At 52.4% G+C, this 19,215-nt stretch overlaps 2 protein-coding genes and 1 long non-coding RNA gene across 3 annotated transcripts in view; 1 reads left to right on the forward strand and 2 right to left on the reverse strand.

The window, feature by feature from the left end:
- LOC102936514 (collagen and calcium-binding EGF domain-containing protein 1) overlaps positions 1-6,675 on the reverse strand; it is a 31,942-nt gene extending 25,267 nt beyond the window's left edge. The window contains exons 1-2 of the mRNA XM_037911620.2: positions 6,349-6,675; positions 648-728 (exon numbers count right to left, since the gene is read on the reverse strand). Of these exons, the coding sequence (XP_037767548.1) occupies positions 648-728; positions 6,349-6,431 (164 nt within the window). The 5' untranslated portion in view covers positions 6,432-6,675. The remainder of the gene's footprint in view (positions 1-647; positions 729-6,348) is intronic.
- A 9,361-nt stretch (positions 6,676-16,036) lies between these two features.
- On the reverse strand, positions 16,037-18,629 carry LOC119567189. Its single transcript, XR_005227090.1, has 2 exons — positions 18,494-18,629; positions 16,037-18,168 (listed from the first exon to the last, which is right to left on the reverse strand). It is a non-coding gene; the product is annotated as an uncharacterized LOC119567189 (long non-coding RNA).
- The window catches only part of CSK (C-terminal Src kinase), a 70,074-nt gene continuing 69,317 nt past the window's right edge, over positions 18,459-19,215 (forward strand). Inside the window, exon 1 of the mRNA XM_037910928.2 lies at positions 18,459-19,127. The gene's annotated coding sequence lies outside the window, so the exon portion shown is untranslated. The remainder of the gene's footprint in view (positions 19,128-19,215) is intronic.

Raw genomic sequence — 19,215 nt, forward strand, 5'->3', positions numbered from 1 at the left:
CAGTAGAGCTATAGATCACACATGGCACCTCAGTGCACAAAGCCCTGACTGTGGAAGAGTTCCGGGAGGATTTCACTGGAGAAGCTCTGGGTAATAGCACTAATACTGTGAGTGTTTAGGGGGTCTTTTATTTGTGAGTCTCAAAGCACTTTACAGATATTAACTCATTAAGCCCCGGAACACCCTCAGGCCCGCTCCTGCATTCCTCACACATTCACACTCTTCACAGTCACTGGGCTGGACTCCCAGCATAGCTCTACCGGAGTCCTTGGAGCATCGCTGATTTACACCAGCTGGGGCTCCTCCTGGGCGTTGTGATTGTGCAAGCAATGCAGGATCAGACCCCCTGTGGTGTAGTTATTATCCCCATTGTACAGCTATGGGAACTGAGGCATAGAGAGCAGAAGGGACTTGCCCTTGGTACGAGAGTGGAAGAACCAGAAATAGAACCCAGGCATCCTGGCTCCTGCTTCCCCGGATTTAACCATTAGACACAGTCAATCTATCCTGAGAGCTGTGACCTGTTTGTTTATCCTCATTATAGGAAAGACAAAGCCTTCTAGATGCCCCCCAATTTCAAAATCCTAGGGGTGCTGCACATGCCTCCCCTTTCCCACCCTGAGCTTCCAAATAGGCACATGACTTACCGTAAGCATGTGGCCGGCGTCCCACCTGCTCCTGTGCAGGAGTATTCCATGGTCAGGATTTTATTCTCGGGACAAGATTTGCTGCAGGAAAGATGAAGGAAGAGTTTAAGTCTAGTTTGTTCCTTCCAGATCAGATTGCAGGCTGCCTTGGTTCCTAAAGCCATCTCAGCCCGTCCCACCTGAGTGTCATAGGCACGTGTCAGACCAGTAGACATGGTCTGGTGGTTTTTGCTCACTCGTCTCGGGTCTGGAGTGACATCAGGGCCTTAAGGTTGTATTTGTCAGAATTAACCGTCCCTCCAAACAGACCACATCACAGGCAAGTGCCCTTGGATACTTGTGACCTGAGAAGCTAGTCAAATTTTGGTGCCCTGGGGATGTTCCAGTCGGAAGTAGGACTTGATGGAGCCTGGTATTTTCTTTGATGCATTTCTCTCAAATCTCCAACTTTTTCCAGGGTCAAACTGTACTCAGAGGCCACACTGAGGTCTTGTCTACACTACAAAGAGAGGTCGACCTAAGTTAGGTCAATGTACAGCCACCACAGTAATTACTGCCGTGATTTATGTCCACACTATGCCCCCTCTGTTGGTGGTGCATGTCCTCACCAGGAGCGCTTCCACCGATTTAACTGACAGTGTGGGGCATTGCGCGGCACTGACTGCCCGGAGACCCCTGCCGGGGCTGACAGCTGGAGCTCCCCCTGCTGGGCTGACAGCTGGAGCCCTGCCACTGAGCTGCCAGCCCCTGCTTGGCGGGAATCCGGCTGTCAGCCCTGGTGGCAGGGCGGCTCGGGCTGTCAACTCTATGCTCACATCGCCTGTTGCTGCCTTTGACAGCCTGAGCTCTCAGCCCCACATGAGGCAAAAGGCAGCAACAGGCGATGTGAGCAGTGCAGTGTGTACACGGACACTGCTTCGCCCTGACTGCGTTGACCTAAGCGCTATGCCTCTCGCGGAGGTGGAGCGATTAGGTGGGTGTACTGGGCATCTTACATCGGCGGGAGAAATGTTGTAGACACTTGCAGCGTTAAGTTGACGTAAACTGCCTTATGGTGACCCATCTCTGTAGTGCAGACCAGGCCCTAGGCTTTCTTGTTTTTTCCCTCTCTGTTCTTGGCTCTGTCCTCAGTTTCAGTGTGTTCTCTTGCACACCCATACAAACCTATCCCAAACAATACTCAGCCCAGAAGCGCCTGGATGGCTTCACACACAGCTTTTGTCTTAGGTGGCATTTATGTTTACAGTTATGTTAACAGAAGGATGAGTTCACACCTACCAACCTCAATGAGCTTTTAACCCAACCCATGATTAGGTTTCACCCAGTTTATAACAATATGCTGCTCTTGGCCAGGGCTCCTAGCCAGTGGCATGCCTGCCTTTACCTTGCTTTTAGCCCATAGTTAAGGTTAAGGTTTTGTCAAGGTTATTTTTAGTAAAAGTCAGGGACAGGTCATGAGCAATAAACAAAAAATCATGGAAGCGTGTGACCTGTCCCTGTCATTTTTACTAAAAATAACTATGACAAAATGGGACTGATGGTGGAAGGACTGAAGCCCAGGTGGTGGGGGGATGGGAGCCCAAGCCCCACTGTAGAAGTGTGTGGGTGTTCCAGCACCTGCCACCCAGGAAGCTTGGGAGTTGCTGGAGTCCCCACAGAGGCTGGGAGTTCCAGTGTCCCCCCACCACCCACGGTGGTTCGGAGCTCCGGGGTCCCCCCATGGCAGCTCGGAGCTGCGGGGGCTGTGGGGCCTGCAGGGGCTGGGAGCTCTGGGGTCCCCCCACTGCCCACAGCAGCTCAGAACTCCAGAGCCCCAGCTAGCTGACAGCTCTGGCCCTCCACCCCAGGGCTGGGGGAAAATGTCATGGAGGTCTCTGAAAGTCACGGAATCTGTGACCTCCGTGACATAATCTTACCTTTACCCATAGCCATGATCTGCTAGCAACATGCTCGGGCTGGGAAGTTACATTCTAGCGCTCAAGCCAGAGCCTTCTAGCCTTAGCTAGAGCCTTCTAGCCCTAGCTAATGGCATCCCTTCAGTGCTTAGTGATCTTCTAGCCCTAGGTACTATCATACCTGCTTTGTCTGGTGATCTAGCCACATGCCTGCCTTTGATAGTAAGCGAGCTGTAGCTAACATCATGCTTGTTATAGCTAGTGATCACCAGACCATGGAGATGTTGCTACACTGGCTAGTAAACAATGAAAGTGAATTATTGCTATGGGCCGCCAGCACTAAGCCTGGAGCAGCAACTGGCTGCTGCTCTGGGGAAGTGAAGTGGTAGTTGTTCGTTATGTTATCTTGTCAGTTTTTTTGTTAAAGAAACCTAACCCCCAGGGCATGGGGGAGTTTTGATTCCCCTGTGTATGGATTGTGTCTAAGAGCAGGTCGGGAAAGACTTTGAGCGCTCATGAGTTTCAAGGTGGCTTTGTGTGTGTGTGTGTGTGTGTGTGTGTGTGTGTGAGAGAGAGAGAGAGAGAGAGAGAGAGAGAGAGCAGGAGGCTGTACAATCTGAGTGTGCGTGTGTGTGTCTTTGTGAGTGTGTGCAGCTGTGTGTGTAGCAGATACACCAGTGGTGTTGCCAGCCCCAAATATTAAACAAGCAGGAGTCAGTCCCCCAAAATTCATGAGAGGTTTAAATATCATAAGTGTATTTTTTGAAGTAATAAATGTGGGGCTCTTTATATCTGCCTTCTGGTTTCTCAGCCTGGGGGTGCCCTCAAGTCACGTTTCCAAACTTTTCTGGGCTACAAGCTTACTTTTTTAAAAAAGAAAGCTGAGATTCTCACCTGATCACGTGACTTGGGGAAGCAGGGCTTTAAACAAACCATCCAATATTGCGAGAGTTGGCAATGCTGCACTGGCCCAGAGTCATCCCTGGCGTCACTCCATTGCGGTGATACTTCCTCCGCAGAGCACAGGGACCTCCCGGAAACGCTCTCTAAACTCCATCCAACCCATTTCGTCCTTCTATTATGAAAGTCACTAAATTCCCCCTCCCAGGCAACTGGTAGACCCTTTGGCTGGACTCCTTGGTAACATCTGAGCCAGCTGCAGCAGTAACAACCCTGGGGGGGGGGAGGGCGGTCTAATGGCCTGGAAAACCACACAGACTCATGCCATGTGGTGGTTTGGGAGCTGGGTGAGGCGGAGTGCTCCTGTGTCAGGGGGAGGAGAGGAAGTTGTCCTGCGGCTGTGGGTAGGAGCTTTGGCAGCACTGGCCCCATCAACACAACTGGCGTATCTGAAACATCTTTTGCAGATATTTTTTTGACAGGCATAAGGTGATGTGTCATTGCTTCCAGTTAGTCCATTGTGCAACACCAGGAAAAACAATTTACTTGGAGGCTCCACAAAACGTGCGGGAGGGGATTTAAGGTCGGCGCCTCAGCTGCTGAACATCGGCACAGTTCCACTGACGTCAACAGAGCGAGCGTGCCCATTTACGCCAGGGGAGGATCTGGCCCTTGGAAAATACTTTGGTGCTTATGTCCTTAGCTATAAATCATTCTGCTCAGACAGGCTGTCTGTCTGTCTTGAAGGTGAGTCAGATCTTTCTCTCTCTCTCTCCTTCTGCAGCACCGAACATGTTAACAAAACAGATGGGCCTGATCTGGGGCCTGACTCTTATCCCCAGGTTGACACTGGTGTAGTCCCACTGACTGTAAGGGAGTTATGCCTGGTTTACCCCCCTGTAAGTGAGAAGAGAATCAAAGCCCAAACCTGAAGTCCTTCCTCCCTCAGAATTCCCACGGGGTCAGATTCAGACCCGATGGAAGCAGCTGCAGTGTCAGTGGGGTCAATAGAGTTAGTCCTTCTTAAACCAGGCTGGAACTCAGCTCCCTGACCTCAGTTACAAATGCTGAAGGGGTAAGTAAAGGTGTCTGTGTGCGAAGCCTGTTCCAAGCATGCCTTCAGGGGGACAAGAACCACATTGCCCCAGGATTCTTCCTCCACCGGATGGGCAAAGGCATGTGGTAATCCAGACACTGGAGGCTGCAGTAGGTTTTGATTATAAACTCTTTGGGGCAAGGGCTGTCTTCAGACATGTCTGTACAGCCCTTAACACAATGGGGCCACACTGAGCTCAGTTTATTCCAGTCCCCCATTTGTCCACATTACAGAGCAACCAGACACCTTGGCACACACTCTCATGCTGTCAGGCCAGACTGAGCTGCAGAGGGGTTCTGGGGCTCTGAGTTGCAGAGGGGGTCTGGGGCTCTGAGCTCCAGAGGGGGTCTGGGGCTCTGAGCTGCAGAGGGGGTCTGGGGATTAGTAACAGGGAATGGATCCCTTCACTGCCAGATCATTAGTTCAGCGCTGGCCCAGGTTGCGAGCGCTGAAAGTCATTTACCAGCTGAGGGCTGCTCGGTGGCTTGTGCGAAATGGGTCCAGTTCCTTGGGCACAACTGCCAAATGCAATTAATGCTAATTCGCAAGCCCTTGGTGGCCCTCTCAGAAGAGAGGCTAGGGATTGAATGCACCATGGAGATTGAACTCTTTCTTCTCTCCTCACCCAAGAGGTGGGGAAGCTCTTGCTGCCAGGACCCATGCTGTGCCTGCCCTGCAGACAAATCCACAGAGGACTGTCATCTACAGGGCTATTGTCAGCCCAGCACGAAATGCACCTTTAAACAAAAACACACAAAGGATTGACCTACAGTGAAAGAGCTGCAATATGGCCCAGGCCTGGAATAGCAGAGGGGCTTGCAGGTGAGGATGGGGGCACTGGCAGAACTGGGGGGAGCCCAGGACTGGAATAGCGGGGGGGGGGGGGGCTGCAGGTGGGGATGGAGGCACTGGCAGAACTGGGGGGGAGTCTGGAACTGGACTAGCGGGGGGGCTGCAGGTGAGGATGGGGGTCACTGGCAGAGCTGGGGGAGCCCAGGACTGGAATAGCGGGGGGGGGGGGGGGGGGGGGGGCTGCAGGTGAGGATGGGGGTCACTGGCAGAGCTGGGGGGAGCCCAGGACTGGAATAGCGGGGGGGGGGGCTGCAGGTGAGGATGGGGGCACTGGCAATGCTGGGGGGGAGGCTCCGGGACTGGAATAGAGGGGTGGGGGGCTGCAGGTGAGGATGGGGGCACTGGCAGAGCTGGGGGGAGCCCAGGACTGGAATAGCGGGGGGGGGCTGCAGGTGAGGATGGGGGCACTGGCAGAGCTGGGGGGAGCCCAGGACTGGAATAGCGGGGGGGGGGGGGGCTGCAGGTGAGGATGGGGGCACTGGCAGAGCTGGGGGGGGGGGCTCCGGGACTGGAATAGCAGGTGCTGGCTCAGCTCCAGGAGCTCAGTGGCTCTGAGGACAAGTGGCAAGCGCCAGGCGTCAGAGACCTGTGCAGGCAGAGTCCCGCGGGGCTCGCCAAGGGCGGGCTGCTGGGCGCCGGGAGCCGGCGGAGGGGAAAGGCGGGGGTGCCGGCTAGTGGCAGAGACGCGGCGCCCGGCCCGTCGCGCTGCTTACGGGAAGGAGCCGTTCGAGCTTCCCACGCCGGGCCCGAGCGCAGACCTGCGGGGGCGGTCGCCAGGCGGAGCAGGGAGCAGGCTCGGCTGCTGTGGGGCGGGCGGCTCCCGCACTGCGCCCCCGATCTCCTCCTGGGCGCCCTCCTCCCCGGCGGGAGCCCCGGGCTTGCCTCTGCGCCCGGCCCTCGCCCCGCAGCCCCCAGCCGCGCTGGTGCGGTGACAGCCCCCAAGCGCCCCGCATCTCACCTCTTCTGATCCCCGGAGAGCGGCGGGAAGGGTCCGGAGAGCAGGGAAGCGAAGAGCAGCTCGGCTTCCAGCAGGCGCAGCATCGCCCTGGACTCCCGTCCCGTCCGGGCTCCTCCCGAGCGCAGCCCCTCAGAGCCGGGCCATGCGGGACCCCGCAAGGGGCTGGCGGCTCTGGGACAGCTCGGCCTCTCCCGCTGCTCCCCCGGGCCGGGCTCCCCTGCCCGGCAGCCCGGCGCCCAGACGCGGCTCCCCGTCCCTGCGCAGGGTGCCCGCAGCTCCGCTCTCTCCTCCTCGATCTGCCCCTCTGACTCCGCCGCCCTGCAGCGAGGCTCCCTGGCCCGAAGACAGAGTTCAGCCCCTCCTCGGATCCCTGCCCCTTCCCTCCGCTCGTCGCTTCGCCCTCGCCTTTTGTGTCCTGGCCGAGAGCCCCCTCTCCTGGTGCCAAAGCCTGCGTCCCTTCCCACCAAGACCTGCCCAGCGCCCGCAGCTTCTTGCCCAGGGCCGCCAGCTCTCCCTGGAGCATCCTTCTTCTGCCAGCCCAGCCCAGATCTTGTTGAATCTCCAGGAGCTCTCCGAAGTCGTGCCTGGATCTTGCTACAACCTAACCCTCTCCCCGTGCGGGAGACCGATGATGGGCAGCTAAACAGGGAACTGCCCAGAGGTTATGGGCCCCAACAGGGCATGTACAGTTAACACGGGGCCAAAGCCACGTAGAGTGGGAGTAGAGAAGAGCACTGAGGGAGGAAGGGTAGCACCTTTTCACCCCCTTTAGGGCCCCTTGCCAGAGCAGTGTAAAGGGATCTTTGGGGAACTGGGAGTCAGGCCCTGTTTATTTACCCAGCACAGGCATTGGACATGGCGCTATGGAGAGGAATGGACTATGAAGGGCCTGGTTCTCCTTTCCCAGGGGTGTAAATCAGGCCACACTCCCCTGGAGTTGGTGGAATTCCACCCCTGTCTGGGCATGCGAGGGGGAGGGGGGTACAAAACTGCCAAGCTCAGCTCGGAGCACCTTGCCCATCATTTGAAACTAGGAGACCAGGATGGCAAACATCAGCTCACTCCTTCCACCAGCCAGGGGCACGCAATCAAACACCAACACCTCCATGGCCCAGCCTCCGTCCCCTCGTCCCCTCTCTGCAAAGGCCAGCTGAATCAAATGGGCCCTGCCCTTGGCCAGTCTGGGCTATTTTGGACTAGGGACCGGAGGGAATTCCAGAGCCCCTGGGGCCCTCATGGAGAATGCCCTGCCAGCTGCCACCCCACCGTCACCTCTAAGCATCAGTCTCCTAAAAGAAGTGGGGGAAGTTTCCTCTCTGGAGGAATTTAAAATAGGTCTGAACAAAACATTGAGAAGAATCCTGTGCTGGAAGGGAGATCGACTGAACGATCTTCGGTCCACAGGCCAGACTGACAGCAGGTGTAACTCAGCTTCGCTCCATAAACTTCAATGGTGTGATGCCAATTTACACCAATTGAGGATCTGACCCCTGAGCTTTTATGGGCCAGCTTCTGATGCCAGTTACACCAGTATATCAGACGCTGGCCCTGGTCTCTCCCCTTCTGGAGGCTGATTGTGACATAAGTGGAGTTTACACCTGAAGCTATTTCAAGGTCATAAACCTTACAAAGAGCAATGGGAAAGCTCTTGGCATCGGAGAAAGTGCTTGTTGACCTGAGCTGCTGGCTTTGGCATAGGTGTGTTGAGTTCATGAACCCTTCCCCTGTAACTTAAACCCAGGGATCTTTAAAGGGTGATTCCATTTAAAAACCCAACTAACTTGTTTTGCTAGCTAAGGAGTAACCTGTGCTGTCTATTTAGGACACATTCTGCCACCCAATGCATAGGAGTGATGCCTGCAACAGAGGGGCTGCATTGGTTGAGTCATTGGTATTTTTCTCTTGCCCTTGCTCTGCACCTTCCACCCCCACCCCACCCCCTTCCCCATATTTGCTTCTCACTCTGCCCACTCTTGTCTGTGTTTTTTCCTCCCTTCGCTTTTTCTCATTGTCTAGCCTAAGTAGGATGTGAGCCTGATAAAGTTTGTGATCAAATCAAACCTACACGCCCATGGTATCTGCTTGGCTTTGAAATTAGGCAAAAGGACCTCCTCCGTCCCTAGTCACAAGCCAGTTCATTCATCCCCAAGGATTTTGTAGGATGAAAGATATCACTCCACCAAAGGAACACCATGGGAGTCTCTAGATTGAGACAAATGAAACTCATCTCATGAGTGAGAAATCTAAGCCAGGAGCCTCGGGATGCTTTCCCAGATTCGAGAAATTTGGACATAGGATAAATGCCAGTAAGAGATGGTTATGAATCAGTCGTTCTCAACTGTTTCTATACCATGCACTCAGATGACATCAGAAAAAAGTTACAAGACTTCCCTTCCATAAAATTCCTTACCCCATCCAGCCATAAAGCATGGGAGGAGATCATGCCCCCCCAATACGTCTTTGTGACCCCATGCAGCCGCAGCCCCCAAGAATGAGATAGCTAAGGCAGGTAACCCAGGACTCTGGGGACCTTGTGTCCGTGCTGAGGGAAAGCGCTGTTTGTAAACCCTAAACCCTGCTCCAGTTGCAGTCAATGGCTGTCAGTCAAAGCAGGATTGGGTGCCCAGGAGCCCTGGGACTTTGAATCTTGGAATCAATGCAGGTCTTAAAAAACAAACCTCAAAGCCTGTGCCAGGTTCATATGTCAGACAGGGGCATGTGAGGTGTGAAGGAGGGTGGGGGGAACAGATGGCTGAGCGGTGTGTGTGTGTGGGAGGGGGGTTCAGTTGCAGCACTGGATGCAGCACAGGTGGCAGGAATGCTGTCTGGGGCCAGATCCTGAGCTGGTGTAAACTGGTGTAGTAGCTCCATCAAACCCCTGCATGTCTGTGGGCTAAAGCTGGGTCTCGTCAGCTCTAGGCAACTCTGAGGTAGGCATGTGAAATTTAAACCGGGGCAGGGACCAGGAGAGCAGCTTCACAGAGCCATGTGAAGAGTGGGTGGGAGCCTCTCACTTCCCTCCCGTTGGGCTCTCCTGAAGATCAATAACCCTGTTTTTTCAAACTCTGCTTCCGCTGAGTCAACGGTGAAACACCCAGAGACGGTTGGCAGAGTTCGGCCAGTGCTAGGCCCCTTTGAAAATCCCACCCTCTTCACAGGGAAAAAAGGGCCTTTCTGGATTTGGAGCCAAAACTGTAGGGACAGATTTGGATCCTGGCATGTGAATCCTGCATCCCTGAAGTTTGAAGAGGGCTGGGATTTGAGGTTCTGGTTTTACCAACCTCTTAATCAGAGCCACAGTTCTAAAAGAAAGAGAGAGGATAGTTCATGTGATACCCTGATCAGTGCTGTTCCCCCCGACCCCTAACTCCTGGGATCCCTGCTTTCCACTCCCTACTCAAACCGCTCCAGCAGAATTCTCCTGCTTATGTTCCCCCCCCTCCTCCCGACCACGGGTTTCTGGAGAGTGTTCCGTACCAGAGAGTGATCAGAGAGCGGCCTGGCACAGCAGGCTGGCTGTCACACACAGCCACTGTCCCTTCTTTCTGGGATGTGATGCAGCCTTGGAGGCAGGATACCAGAGCAGAGATCAGGTTTCAGAGTAGCAGTGGTGTTAGTCTGTATCCTCAAAAAGAAAAAGCGGACTTGTGGCACCTTAGAGACTGCAATTCTCAACTTAACTTCAGGTGGCACTGCTGTCCCATTTCCTTCTGAGGAAGAGCTGATTTCTAAGCACCCATTAGCTATCCAGAGGTCTTTATCAATCATGTAATAACCAGCTAGAGATGCTGCAGAGACACCCTGGAAAGTCCAGCCTTTAGCTGGTCAGGTGATGGCTGGTGCATGTGGGTGAATGAGTTCTTAAGTCTAAAATGATCCAGATGGTTCTTTTCATTGTACATTGTTGACAGAGCTGGAGGTAAAGGAATTGATTTCTGATTGCTTGTCCAAACCCAGTGCTCAGAACAACGGACATCCTGCAAGTATTTTTACTGAGCCTGCAAAAAATGTTTCCAGGCCTCATGAGCTGCAAAATATTTGTGTTTGCAGCATGGTTCTTGCCCAGTTCCTTTTCAGGATTCCTGCTTCTTTTTAAACCTATAACTGCCATTGTGGAATTTCACACCCCCTCCCACCCCCCCAGTGCAGGGCATTTCTCAAGTCAGCATATAGACAATATAAGGGTTCTATGCTGTTCTCTGGTGTAGGGGCATGATGAGGTTCTGCCCAAGGAAAGGAAGGAGGGTGGATCTTGCTAGGGCAGGGTGTGGGCATGCAGCGCTCAAAATTTCAGCCATCCTGGGCAGGTGAAATAATCCATAAAGGGTCAGTCAAAGTTAGTGTAAATTAGAGCAGCCATTGGGCATCTCGACACCTTGTAATCTCATCTGCAAACACACATTCAGCTATCATATCCATGCTGACAACTCCCAGATCTACTTCTTTACTCCAGACCTGCCTTCTTCGGTCCCAACAAAAATCTCAACCTGTCTCTCTGACTTCTCATGGAGGTTGAGCCATCAGCTTAGTTCAAACACAACCAAAACAGAGCTCCGAATCTTTCCCCCCAACTTCTCCCCTCTTCCTTCTTTCTCGATCACTAATGTAGACAACATCACCACCCTGCCTGCCACTTACCTCCGTAAGCTGGGTGTCATCCTCAACTTGGCCCTTTCTCTCAATCCTCACAACCAGGAGGTGCCTGCATCTTGTCGATTTTTTCTGCATAGCATCTCTAAGATACGACCTTGTGGTCTTCCCATCAGTACAGCTAAAACTCCCGTCCAGGTGCTTATCATCGCATGTCTCAGTTCCTGCAACATCCTGTTCTCTGGCCTTGACAAAAGCAGTCAGCATGCTGCTGCAAGGATCATTTCCCTAGCTTGCCACTTTGTGTGTGTCTCCCCTCTCTTGGCATCCCTCCCCCAGCCCCTCCATCTCTATCACTTTCTCTCCTGCTGCCCGTCATGCATTGTCTTCCTCCAAATCCCTCCTTTGCCATAACGCCAGTACCTACAAGAAACTTGACAGTGGTTAAGCTGCTGATGTGCTGAGACTACTGCCTATCATACTGTCTCATTGTTTCCTTGTACTCCCCCGTCTGTCTGCCTGTCTCCATCTGTTGCTTGTCTTATACTTAGGTTGTAAGTTCTTTGGGGCAGGAACTGTCTGTTTGTTCTGTACACTGCCTGGCACAATGGGGTACTGGTCCGTGACTGGGGCTCTGAGGTTCTACCACAATACAAATAATAAATCGTAATGATAATAATAATTGACAGCTCAGAATCTGGACCATGAAACTTCAATCATGCCACAGAATGCGACGTCAGTTACAGATTCTCGCCCCCACTTTCTCAGTTTATCTTCCCTGGGCCATTGTGGTTCCATTTGAAAGTGATCAGCAACAAAACTTGGAATGCAAATGGCCTTTCCTGTCTCATCTGGTCTCTAGAATGGCACTGTTCCCAGTTGCCCCGCTAGGACTGATCAAGCACAAGCTGCAAAGGAACTAGAGCATCCAGGCCGGCCATCACATTCCCTGCAAATGTGGCAGGCCCTATGGGGAGTCACATCTAGCCCATGTTCCCACCCTATTGGCCTCTATAACTCCTGGGGGCCATAATGTCTATTTGCACCTGTCCAGGTTTTGGGCTTGTTCCATCACCGGCTTTGAATGGATCCACCGTGCATGAGGAGGCATGAAGGCTGCAGGAGGGTGGGGATCATGCTGTGCTATGCCCTCACCCTCATGTTGCAAATGTTGTGATGTGGGGGTGACTGTCCTGTCCTGCAGCCACTGCCAGGTCAACTCTGGGCTGGTAGTCTGTGACATATGCTAGCTCAGGGAGGGAAGACGCTGGTGTGCTTCTGACTGCGCTGCTTTTGACGACTGAATATCTTGTTGCCTGGTTGTTTCCTTTTTGCTTTTCACCTAACAGGTTTCTTCTCTTGCTCTCTTTTTGTTCCTGAGATGGAACCGGGACTGGCCTGGTTCCTTGAGGGAAGCTGTGGGGTGGGGAGAAGATCCAGCTGGACCCTTGTCAGTTCCACCACATTGTTCCTGTCCCAGTCCATAGTGTGTACAGGTCAAAGGGGAGGGGAGAAGCACTGGGTCCTGGAGAGGCCCAGGGAGGAAAGGAGAAAGCTGAAGATCCTTGTCAGTAGTGTCTCCTGTTTTGCTTTCTCTTTCAAATCTCGGGAGTCTGGGAGGTGGAAGGTTGGCAGCAGGGACCCTCTGCCCTGGGAAGAATCAAGAGTTCCCTCCCCACCCAGTGAGGCAGGTGTGGTAGCGCCCAGGTGAGAGGGGATGGAGTAGGAAAGACCCAGTACTTACCCTAGGAATTGGGCTCTCTCTGCTTAGATGATTGGACCTGCTGCACTCCTCAGCTCCTGCCACAGAGTCCTCTGATGGGCGGGGCTGTTGGTGGGGCCCCCAGCAGTTAATATGGGAGATAACAGCCTACTGAGATGCACAGGACAGCTCACCCTTCTCAGAGCTATTGTTTGAGGCTGTCTGAATACTCAGGCAGATACTGCTGCATCAGTGACACTCAGGTGTTTTTGAGCTTTTCTTCAAAACCATGATGGCTAGACACGTCCTCTTATTTGGAATGAAAGCTAAAATTCTGACTATCACATGATTCCAGGAGCTGGTGCCCTAGACACCAGGTTACAGAGCTTATGTCTTTATCCTGCCCTGCCTTGGACCAAGACTGCTGTTGAGCTATGGTCCAGGATTTAATACAACAATCCCTAAACCTCGGATCAGTGCCATTTTCAATCCCTGTAATGCTTAACTGTACCTGCTGTTCTACAGTGCCTGTCCTGTGTAAGACTTTGTCCCCGCTGCAGGTGTGGAAGTCCCATTGTCTCATCTATTAAATGATCTCGGTGCGCTTTTGCTTTGTGATCTGCCTCCAAATCACAATGTCACAACCCACACAATGCAGGGGTCGTTCAAATGGAGAACGGGGCCTTTGGGGGAGTGTCAGGGAGTGGACAATTCATAAACATTTTGTTCAGTGACAGCGGAGACAGCATTTTTGGCTGTTTCCTTCTGTGAAGGGCGTGAACATCTGCCACAGAGGAAGCCAATGGTTACAGAGTAAAAACCAGAAGCTTGTAGTTTTCATTTCCGCTGGAGTTATTTCAGCTTCCCTTTGCTCTAGCACTGACGAAAGCCTGACTGACTGATCACCCAATCACTGAATCACAATTCCGCCCATGTGTGCGCATGCATGTGTAAGCATATATATAGACTCATGTACTGGTTTTACTTCTTCTTTTGGCTGCTGTGTGCTGTTGCCGGTTGCAGGATGAGCAGCAGGTTGCTGATATTTCTATTGCCCTTCGCCACTCCCTGATAATACATCTTGGGAAACAGAGTCAACTGACTGGTGCCTCAATGTGTCCTAATTATGCCACATCCAGGAAGTCTGGAATGTGTTTGCCTATTCAATCAGGGCCTGATCTGACTCCCACTGTCTTTAATGGGAGCCGGCGCAGGCCTTGGATTGGATTGTTTGTGACTCATCAATATCCCTTGTTCGCTTATTTAAAAGAACCAAACCAATGAAGCTTCTAGTTAAACGCTTAGTTCCAGCTTGTGGAGTCTGTACTCACACTGGCGAGCACTTACTCATGTGAGTAATCCTCTGACTTCAGTGGGCCTGCTTGAGTGAGCAACTGCTCAGCAGGATGAATCAGGGCTTTACAATTTGGCCCTTAGCTTATAGCATATGCAACCAACAATGGTTCCTATTAGTTACCTTTGTTGTCATCCCTTGCATTCTACACCACCCTGTTGTACCTTGTCTCTATTTATACTGACCACTCTTTGCAGCAGGGATTGTATGATTGTATGTTGGTAGGGCACCTAGCACAGTGATTTGATCCTAATTGGGGTCTCCAGGAGCTACTGTAATGCACACTAGAGATATAATAATAATAATTAATAATAATAATAATAATTAATAATAAATACCGTAAAAATAATAGCTAGAAACTACCTGCTATAGGATGAGGATCTCCACCTCCTGTCTGGAGCCATCAGAACCTCTCACTGTCAAACAGCCCCACAAAACAAGTCATCATCGCCTCCATCCTCCTATATGTGATGGATCAGATAGAACTTCCTCAGAGCCCATTAATGGAATGTCTTCATTGGCCAGGGGAGGTCACTAGTGAGTGGCAGGAGGTGTTCCCTTCCCCAGCCCTTGGACTTTGCAGCACCTCTCCCTCCTCCCCTGCTTGCCCAAGGAGCAAGAAGCCCCAATGACGCCAGCGTGGATTAGCTGAAATGCTAGTTCTGTTGAGTGGGTCTGAGTTGATGCGGGGAAGTCCGGAAACAATTTTTTTCCAGGCAGTTGTATAGCTCAGAGACTCTGAGGCCAGAAGGGACCATTACAATAATCTAGCCTGAACTGCATAACGCAGGCCAGGGAACCTCACCCAGTAATTTCTGCGTCAGGCAGAAAGGAGAAGCCCTCAAATTGTTTCATAGTGTTGCCCCTAACCGAACACCTCCCTTCCCATTCACTAGCACACAGATCACACACCTGCTCATCCCCAATCGGACGAACCCCGCTCCCCCCCCCTTCCCAGTTGCACAGACCACTTCCTTTCCTACTCATGGTTACATAACACATGGTGGCCACTACAACGATGAACATGTAACATTAAGAAGGTAGTTAACGTACAAGTGCTCCTGGTAATGCAACATAGCAGCTGGAAACAAAGAGTTGAAGCCAGCATCATGTGACTAGCCAGCTGTTCGTGGACCTTCCAGCAAGTGGTGTATGGTAAAACCCCAAACAGTGAGTTCTTGTACTGCTTTGAGGCGCTGCGGCCCCAATCCTGTCTTCTGATATACCCGAGACAAACGTGTGTCACTCCCTTGGAAGACCGTGTGTTCATATCCGAGCCCAGGACTGGGCTAATTGGGCCAGATTCTCACTGAACTGTAATTTACTTCCACTTTAGATTCTTTATTCTGCCAGTATTATTATTACTATTGTGGTAGCACGTAGGAGCCCTAGTCTTGGTCCAGGACTCCACAGTGCTTGCGCTGTACAAACACAAATCAAAAGCAGAGTGTAAAGGGTCCTCAGTGTAAATCATAGAATTGTAGGACTGGAAGGGACCTCGAGAGGTCATCTAGTCCAGTCCCCTGCACTCATGGCCCATTGGTTCTCAAGCAGGGATCCGAGGCCTCAAGGGGGTCCGTGAGGAGGTTTCAGGGGTCCACCAAAATAAACCAGAGAGCAGGGCTGGTGTTAGAGTTGCTGGGGTTCAGGGCAGAAAGCCCAAGCCCAACCCCTGCCATGTGGGGCTGAAGCCAAAGCCTGAGCATCTTTGCTTCGCGGGGGCCGGGGACCCCTGTGGCCTTGTGCTTGGGCAGTTGCCCTGCTTGCTACCCACTAACCCCAGCCCTGGCTTTTAATCTACTGACTATGCAGAACAATTGTTGTGGCACAGGTGGGCCATGGAGTTTTTATAGCACGTTGGGGGAAGGGGGCTCAGAACCCCTGATCTAGACCATCCCCAACAGATGTTTGTCTAACCTGCTCTTAAAATCTGGTCACAATCTCCCTAGGCAATTTATTCCAGTGCTCGGTTCATCATTTTTAACCTGACCTTATGACAAATCTAGGTTATTTTCTTTAACCATTTCATCTAAATTCCCAGGTTGCAGCCACACCATGTTTATTTCTGATCACATCAGTACAACAATTCTGCACATAATAATCATTTTATACATATACAATGCCTTTAACCCAGCATGTGTCCAAAGCAATTTAAAAACCAATCTGCCAACAATGCACATGTGATTTCATGTTCCATAGCACACAGCAACAGTATGTTGCAATTTAGGACAAGAAGCGACAAATCCCTTTACTTTCCTGCATTGAATCTGTAGATGATTTAGGGTGTCACAATGTACTTATCTGAGGTGCAGCTTGGCCAGGACAAACGGGATAACAGGTCTAATTTTACAAAGGGCTCTGTGGGACCTTACTGATTACATGGGGTCCAAAGCTCAGTTTTATATCTCATCAGAACATGAAGCCTCTCAAAGGACAATGCCCGTTAGCACCAGGCTGGGGCTTTTGTTCAGTACTGAATCAAAGGGATGGGTTCCCCATGACTGAATTGCCAGCACCACTGTGTGCAGCATCTTAGCTTTTTATTGGGAGTTTCACATCCCAAATGCTGACCTGGCCTGATCCTATGTTGCTTATGAGAGCATGCAGCACAAGATGGGACGGCTTCAGGCTTTGCTCTTTTCAGAATCAAATGACTCTCTGGGAAATTGGATTAAATGTGCATGTAGCTCTTTGGATTTTGTGGCTTCTTATGGAGGGTCTCTGGGGTTGAGAGCCAAGGTTGTCTGTTGGACTGTCCTGATGTTGAGGAGATTCTCCTGATTTTGAGGTGGCAGTCCCATGACCTTCAAGTTGGGCTTAGAAACCTTTTAAAGTGCCCTGAAATGTATTATGGGATGGTGCAATTCATTGAGACACTATATCACGACATGATGTGGCAACCCCAGGGATCATGCATGAGTCCATGCTAGTACAGTGCTTTGAAGGTGAAAGGTGCTATGGAAATGCCAGTAGGCTCCTCTGCCAACCATGCACGGATGACATCCATCCCTGTAGCATGTGCATCAGCTGCGGACAGTGATGTTTCTCAGACATCACAGTGCCTGAGTGACGGAAGTTTGTGGGTGAGAAGTGGAGCTGGCTCAGGCTCAGTGTAGGGAAAACAGAAATGATACTGGTAGGAAGGGAGAAGTTCTTTGAGGAAATAGAAGCAGCTATGACATCTGATGTGGAGGTAGGTATTTACTCTCTGACTGACCTGATTGCCAAGGTGGTGCACAATAATATCCTATTATTATTTATTTGTATTTGCAGTAGCACCTAGAGTCCCCAGTCAAGAACAGGGCCCCACTGTGGTACAAACACCTGGTAGCTAAGGTACTCATAGATTACTAGTACCCTCCCCTTCTCTCCCTGGTCTGTTTATTAAGCTCTTTGGAGCTTGGACTCTGTTTTGCTATTTTTGGAGAGAGCTTAACACAATGCGGCTCCCATTCCAGTGGCTACAGTAATAATAAATAATAATAAAATAAAATAAAATAATAATAATAATAAAGAATCCTTGACGCTCAAATAGCAGGTAGCCAGAAATGCCTGTTTCCACCTTCGGTTAGCTAAAAGGCTGCATTTCTTCCTCCCAGTCTCAGACCTAGCCACTCTGATCCATGTCTTTGTCACCATCCAGGCTGAGCAGAAGCATCAGTAAATCCAGCAACCGTGGTCGGCTTTGCAGGACCGCACTAGATTGAGGAAAGCACATCACACCAGCGCTCCGAACTCCGTATTGGCTCCCTCGCCAGTTCCCGGTATTGGCCTCTAAGACGTGGTATTATTCTTCAAAGCCCTAAAAAAGTTATGGGGAGCCTGTCTCTTGCTGCTCCCGTGACAGCTGTGGTCAGCAGAGGTGCTGCAGTTGAAGGAGTCCAGAATGAAGGCCTTGGAGTCGGACTGTGGCATTCCCAACCACCAAAGATCAGTGTGAGCCACCATCAGGACACGCCCTCTGGGCAAGCCGCCTGTCGCTGACAAGGGCTGTAGAATAGCTGATCTCCCACGTGGAGACAAAAGGAGAACACCACACTTCAAGAAGCAGCATCACCCACGAAGAATACAGTCCTTTCAGATGGACCCAATGTGGTTTAAAACGTGTGTATAAGGTGCCTAGATACCACAGCGACGGGCACGTTTGGACCCTCCGAGATGGATTTGGATGTACCTGGGGAAATATTAAATGGATCCAGAGTCAATGTGGGATCGTGTAAGCCCAGTGCAAACGTGACTTAGCATCATGTCACCATGCTCCGCACAAGCATCAGGCCACTGAGCAAGTTTTTCGCAGCCTGCAGGACAAAACATGACCACTCCATCCACCACCAGTTAGGAGTCTCAAACCTGTTGCCCTCCCCTATTTGCTAACTCAGTTATCTCCCGCCTCTCCCTCCCGCCCGGTCCCGGTCCCGGTCCCGGTCCCATGTGTAAGTCCCCTTCCTCCCCCACACCACCCCGAATCAATGCGCCGGGATGCCCAGCAGGCGGCGCACCGTCCTTGCCCACGCCTCGCCGAGGAGCTGGGCGAGCCCCGGCGGCGCAGGCGCGGTGCTCGAGGCGGACGGATCCGGGACCGGGCTCCGTTTCCTTTCACCAGGCCCTGCGAGCTCCCGTCCAACTGAGTCCGAGAGGGAGCGGGGTGGGGGAGAGAGCGAGCCCCGCACCGACCGCACCGCCTCCCTCCCCCGGGATCGCGCAGGGCCTCCCCGCTCCCTCCAGGCCGGTAGTGGGCTGAACCGCCTCCTTCCCGTGCCCCTCTGCGCTGCTCCCGGCGCTCTCCGAATCCCCAGAGCTGCGGCGTTCCGGGATCGAACGCTCGACGCGTTCCAAGAAAGCCGGCAGCGTTCGAAATTGGAATCCTCCTGTCGGCCGCTGCTACATTGTTTCCTCTTCCCCACCCCCTCTCCCCGATCCCTCTTTCCCCCGGCCCCACTGCTATCCGAACACCCACCCCGACCCCACCCCTTTGTACCTCTCCCGCTTCCCCTCACCTCCGTCCCCGGCCCAGCAGCGCCCGGGGAGCACCCCCGCCGCATGGAATATCCGGCAGCTGGCTGAGCCCCACGCTGAGAAGCCGGCTCCCCGACGGGGAAGCGGAGCCGGAGGCAGCTCGGAGCCTGCAGAGAGGTGAGTACCCGAGACCCCCACCACTCTCACACTTTGGGGAGGGATGGGAGTGGTTACTACAGGGACCGAGGCTGCACCCTCCCCCTCG

This window comes from Chelonia mydas, chromosome 10 (assembly GCF_015237465.2).
Source record: "Chelonia mydas isolate rCheMyd1 chromosome 10, rCheMyd1.pri.v2, whole genome shotgun sequence".
Taxonomy (NCBI): domain Eukaryota; kingdom Metazoa; phylum Chordata; order Testudines; family Cheloniidae; genus Chelonia; species Chelonia mydas.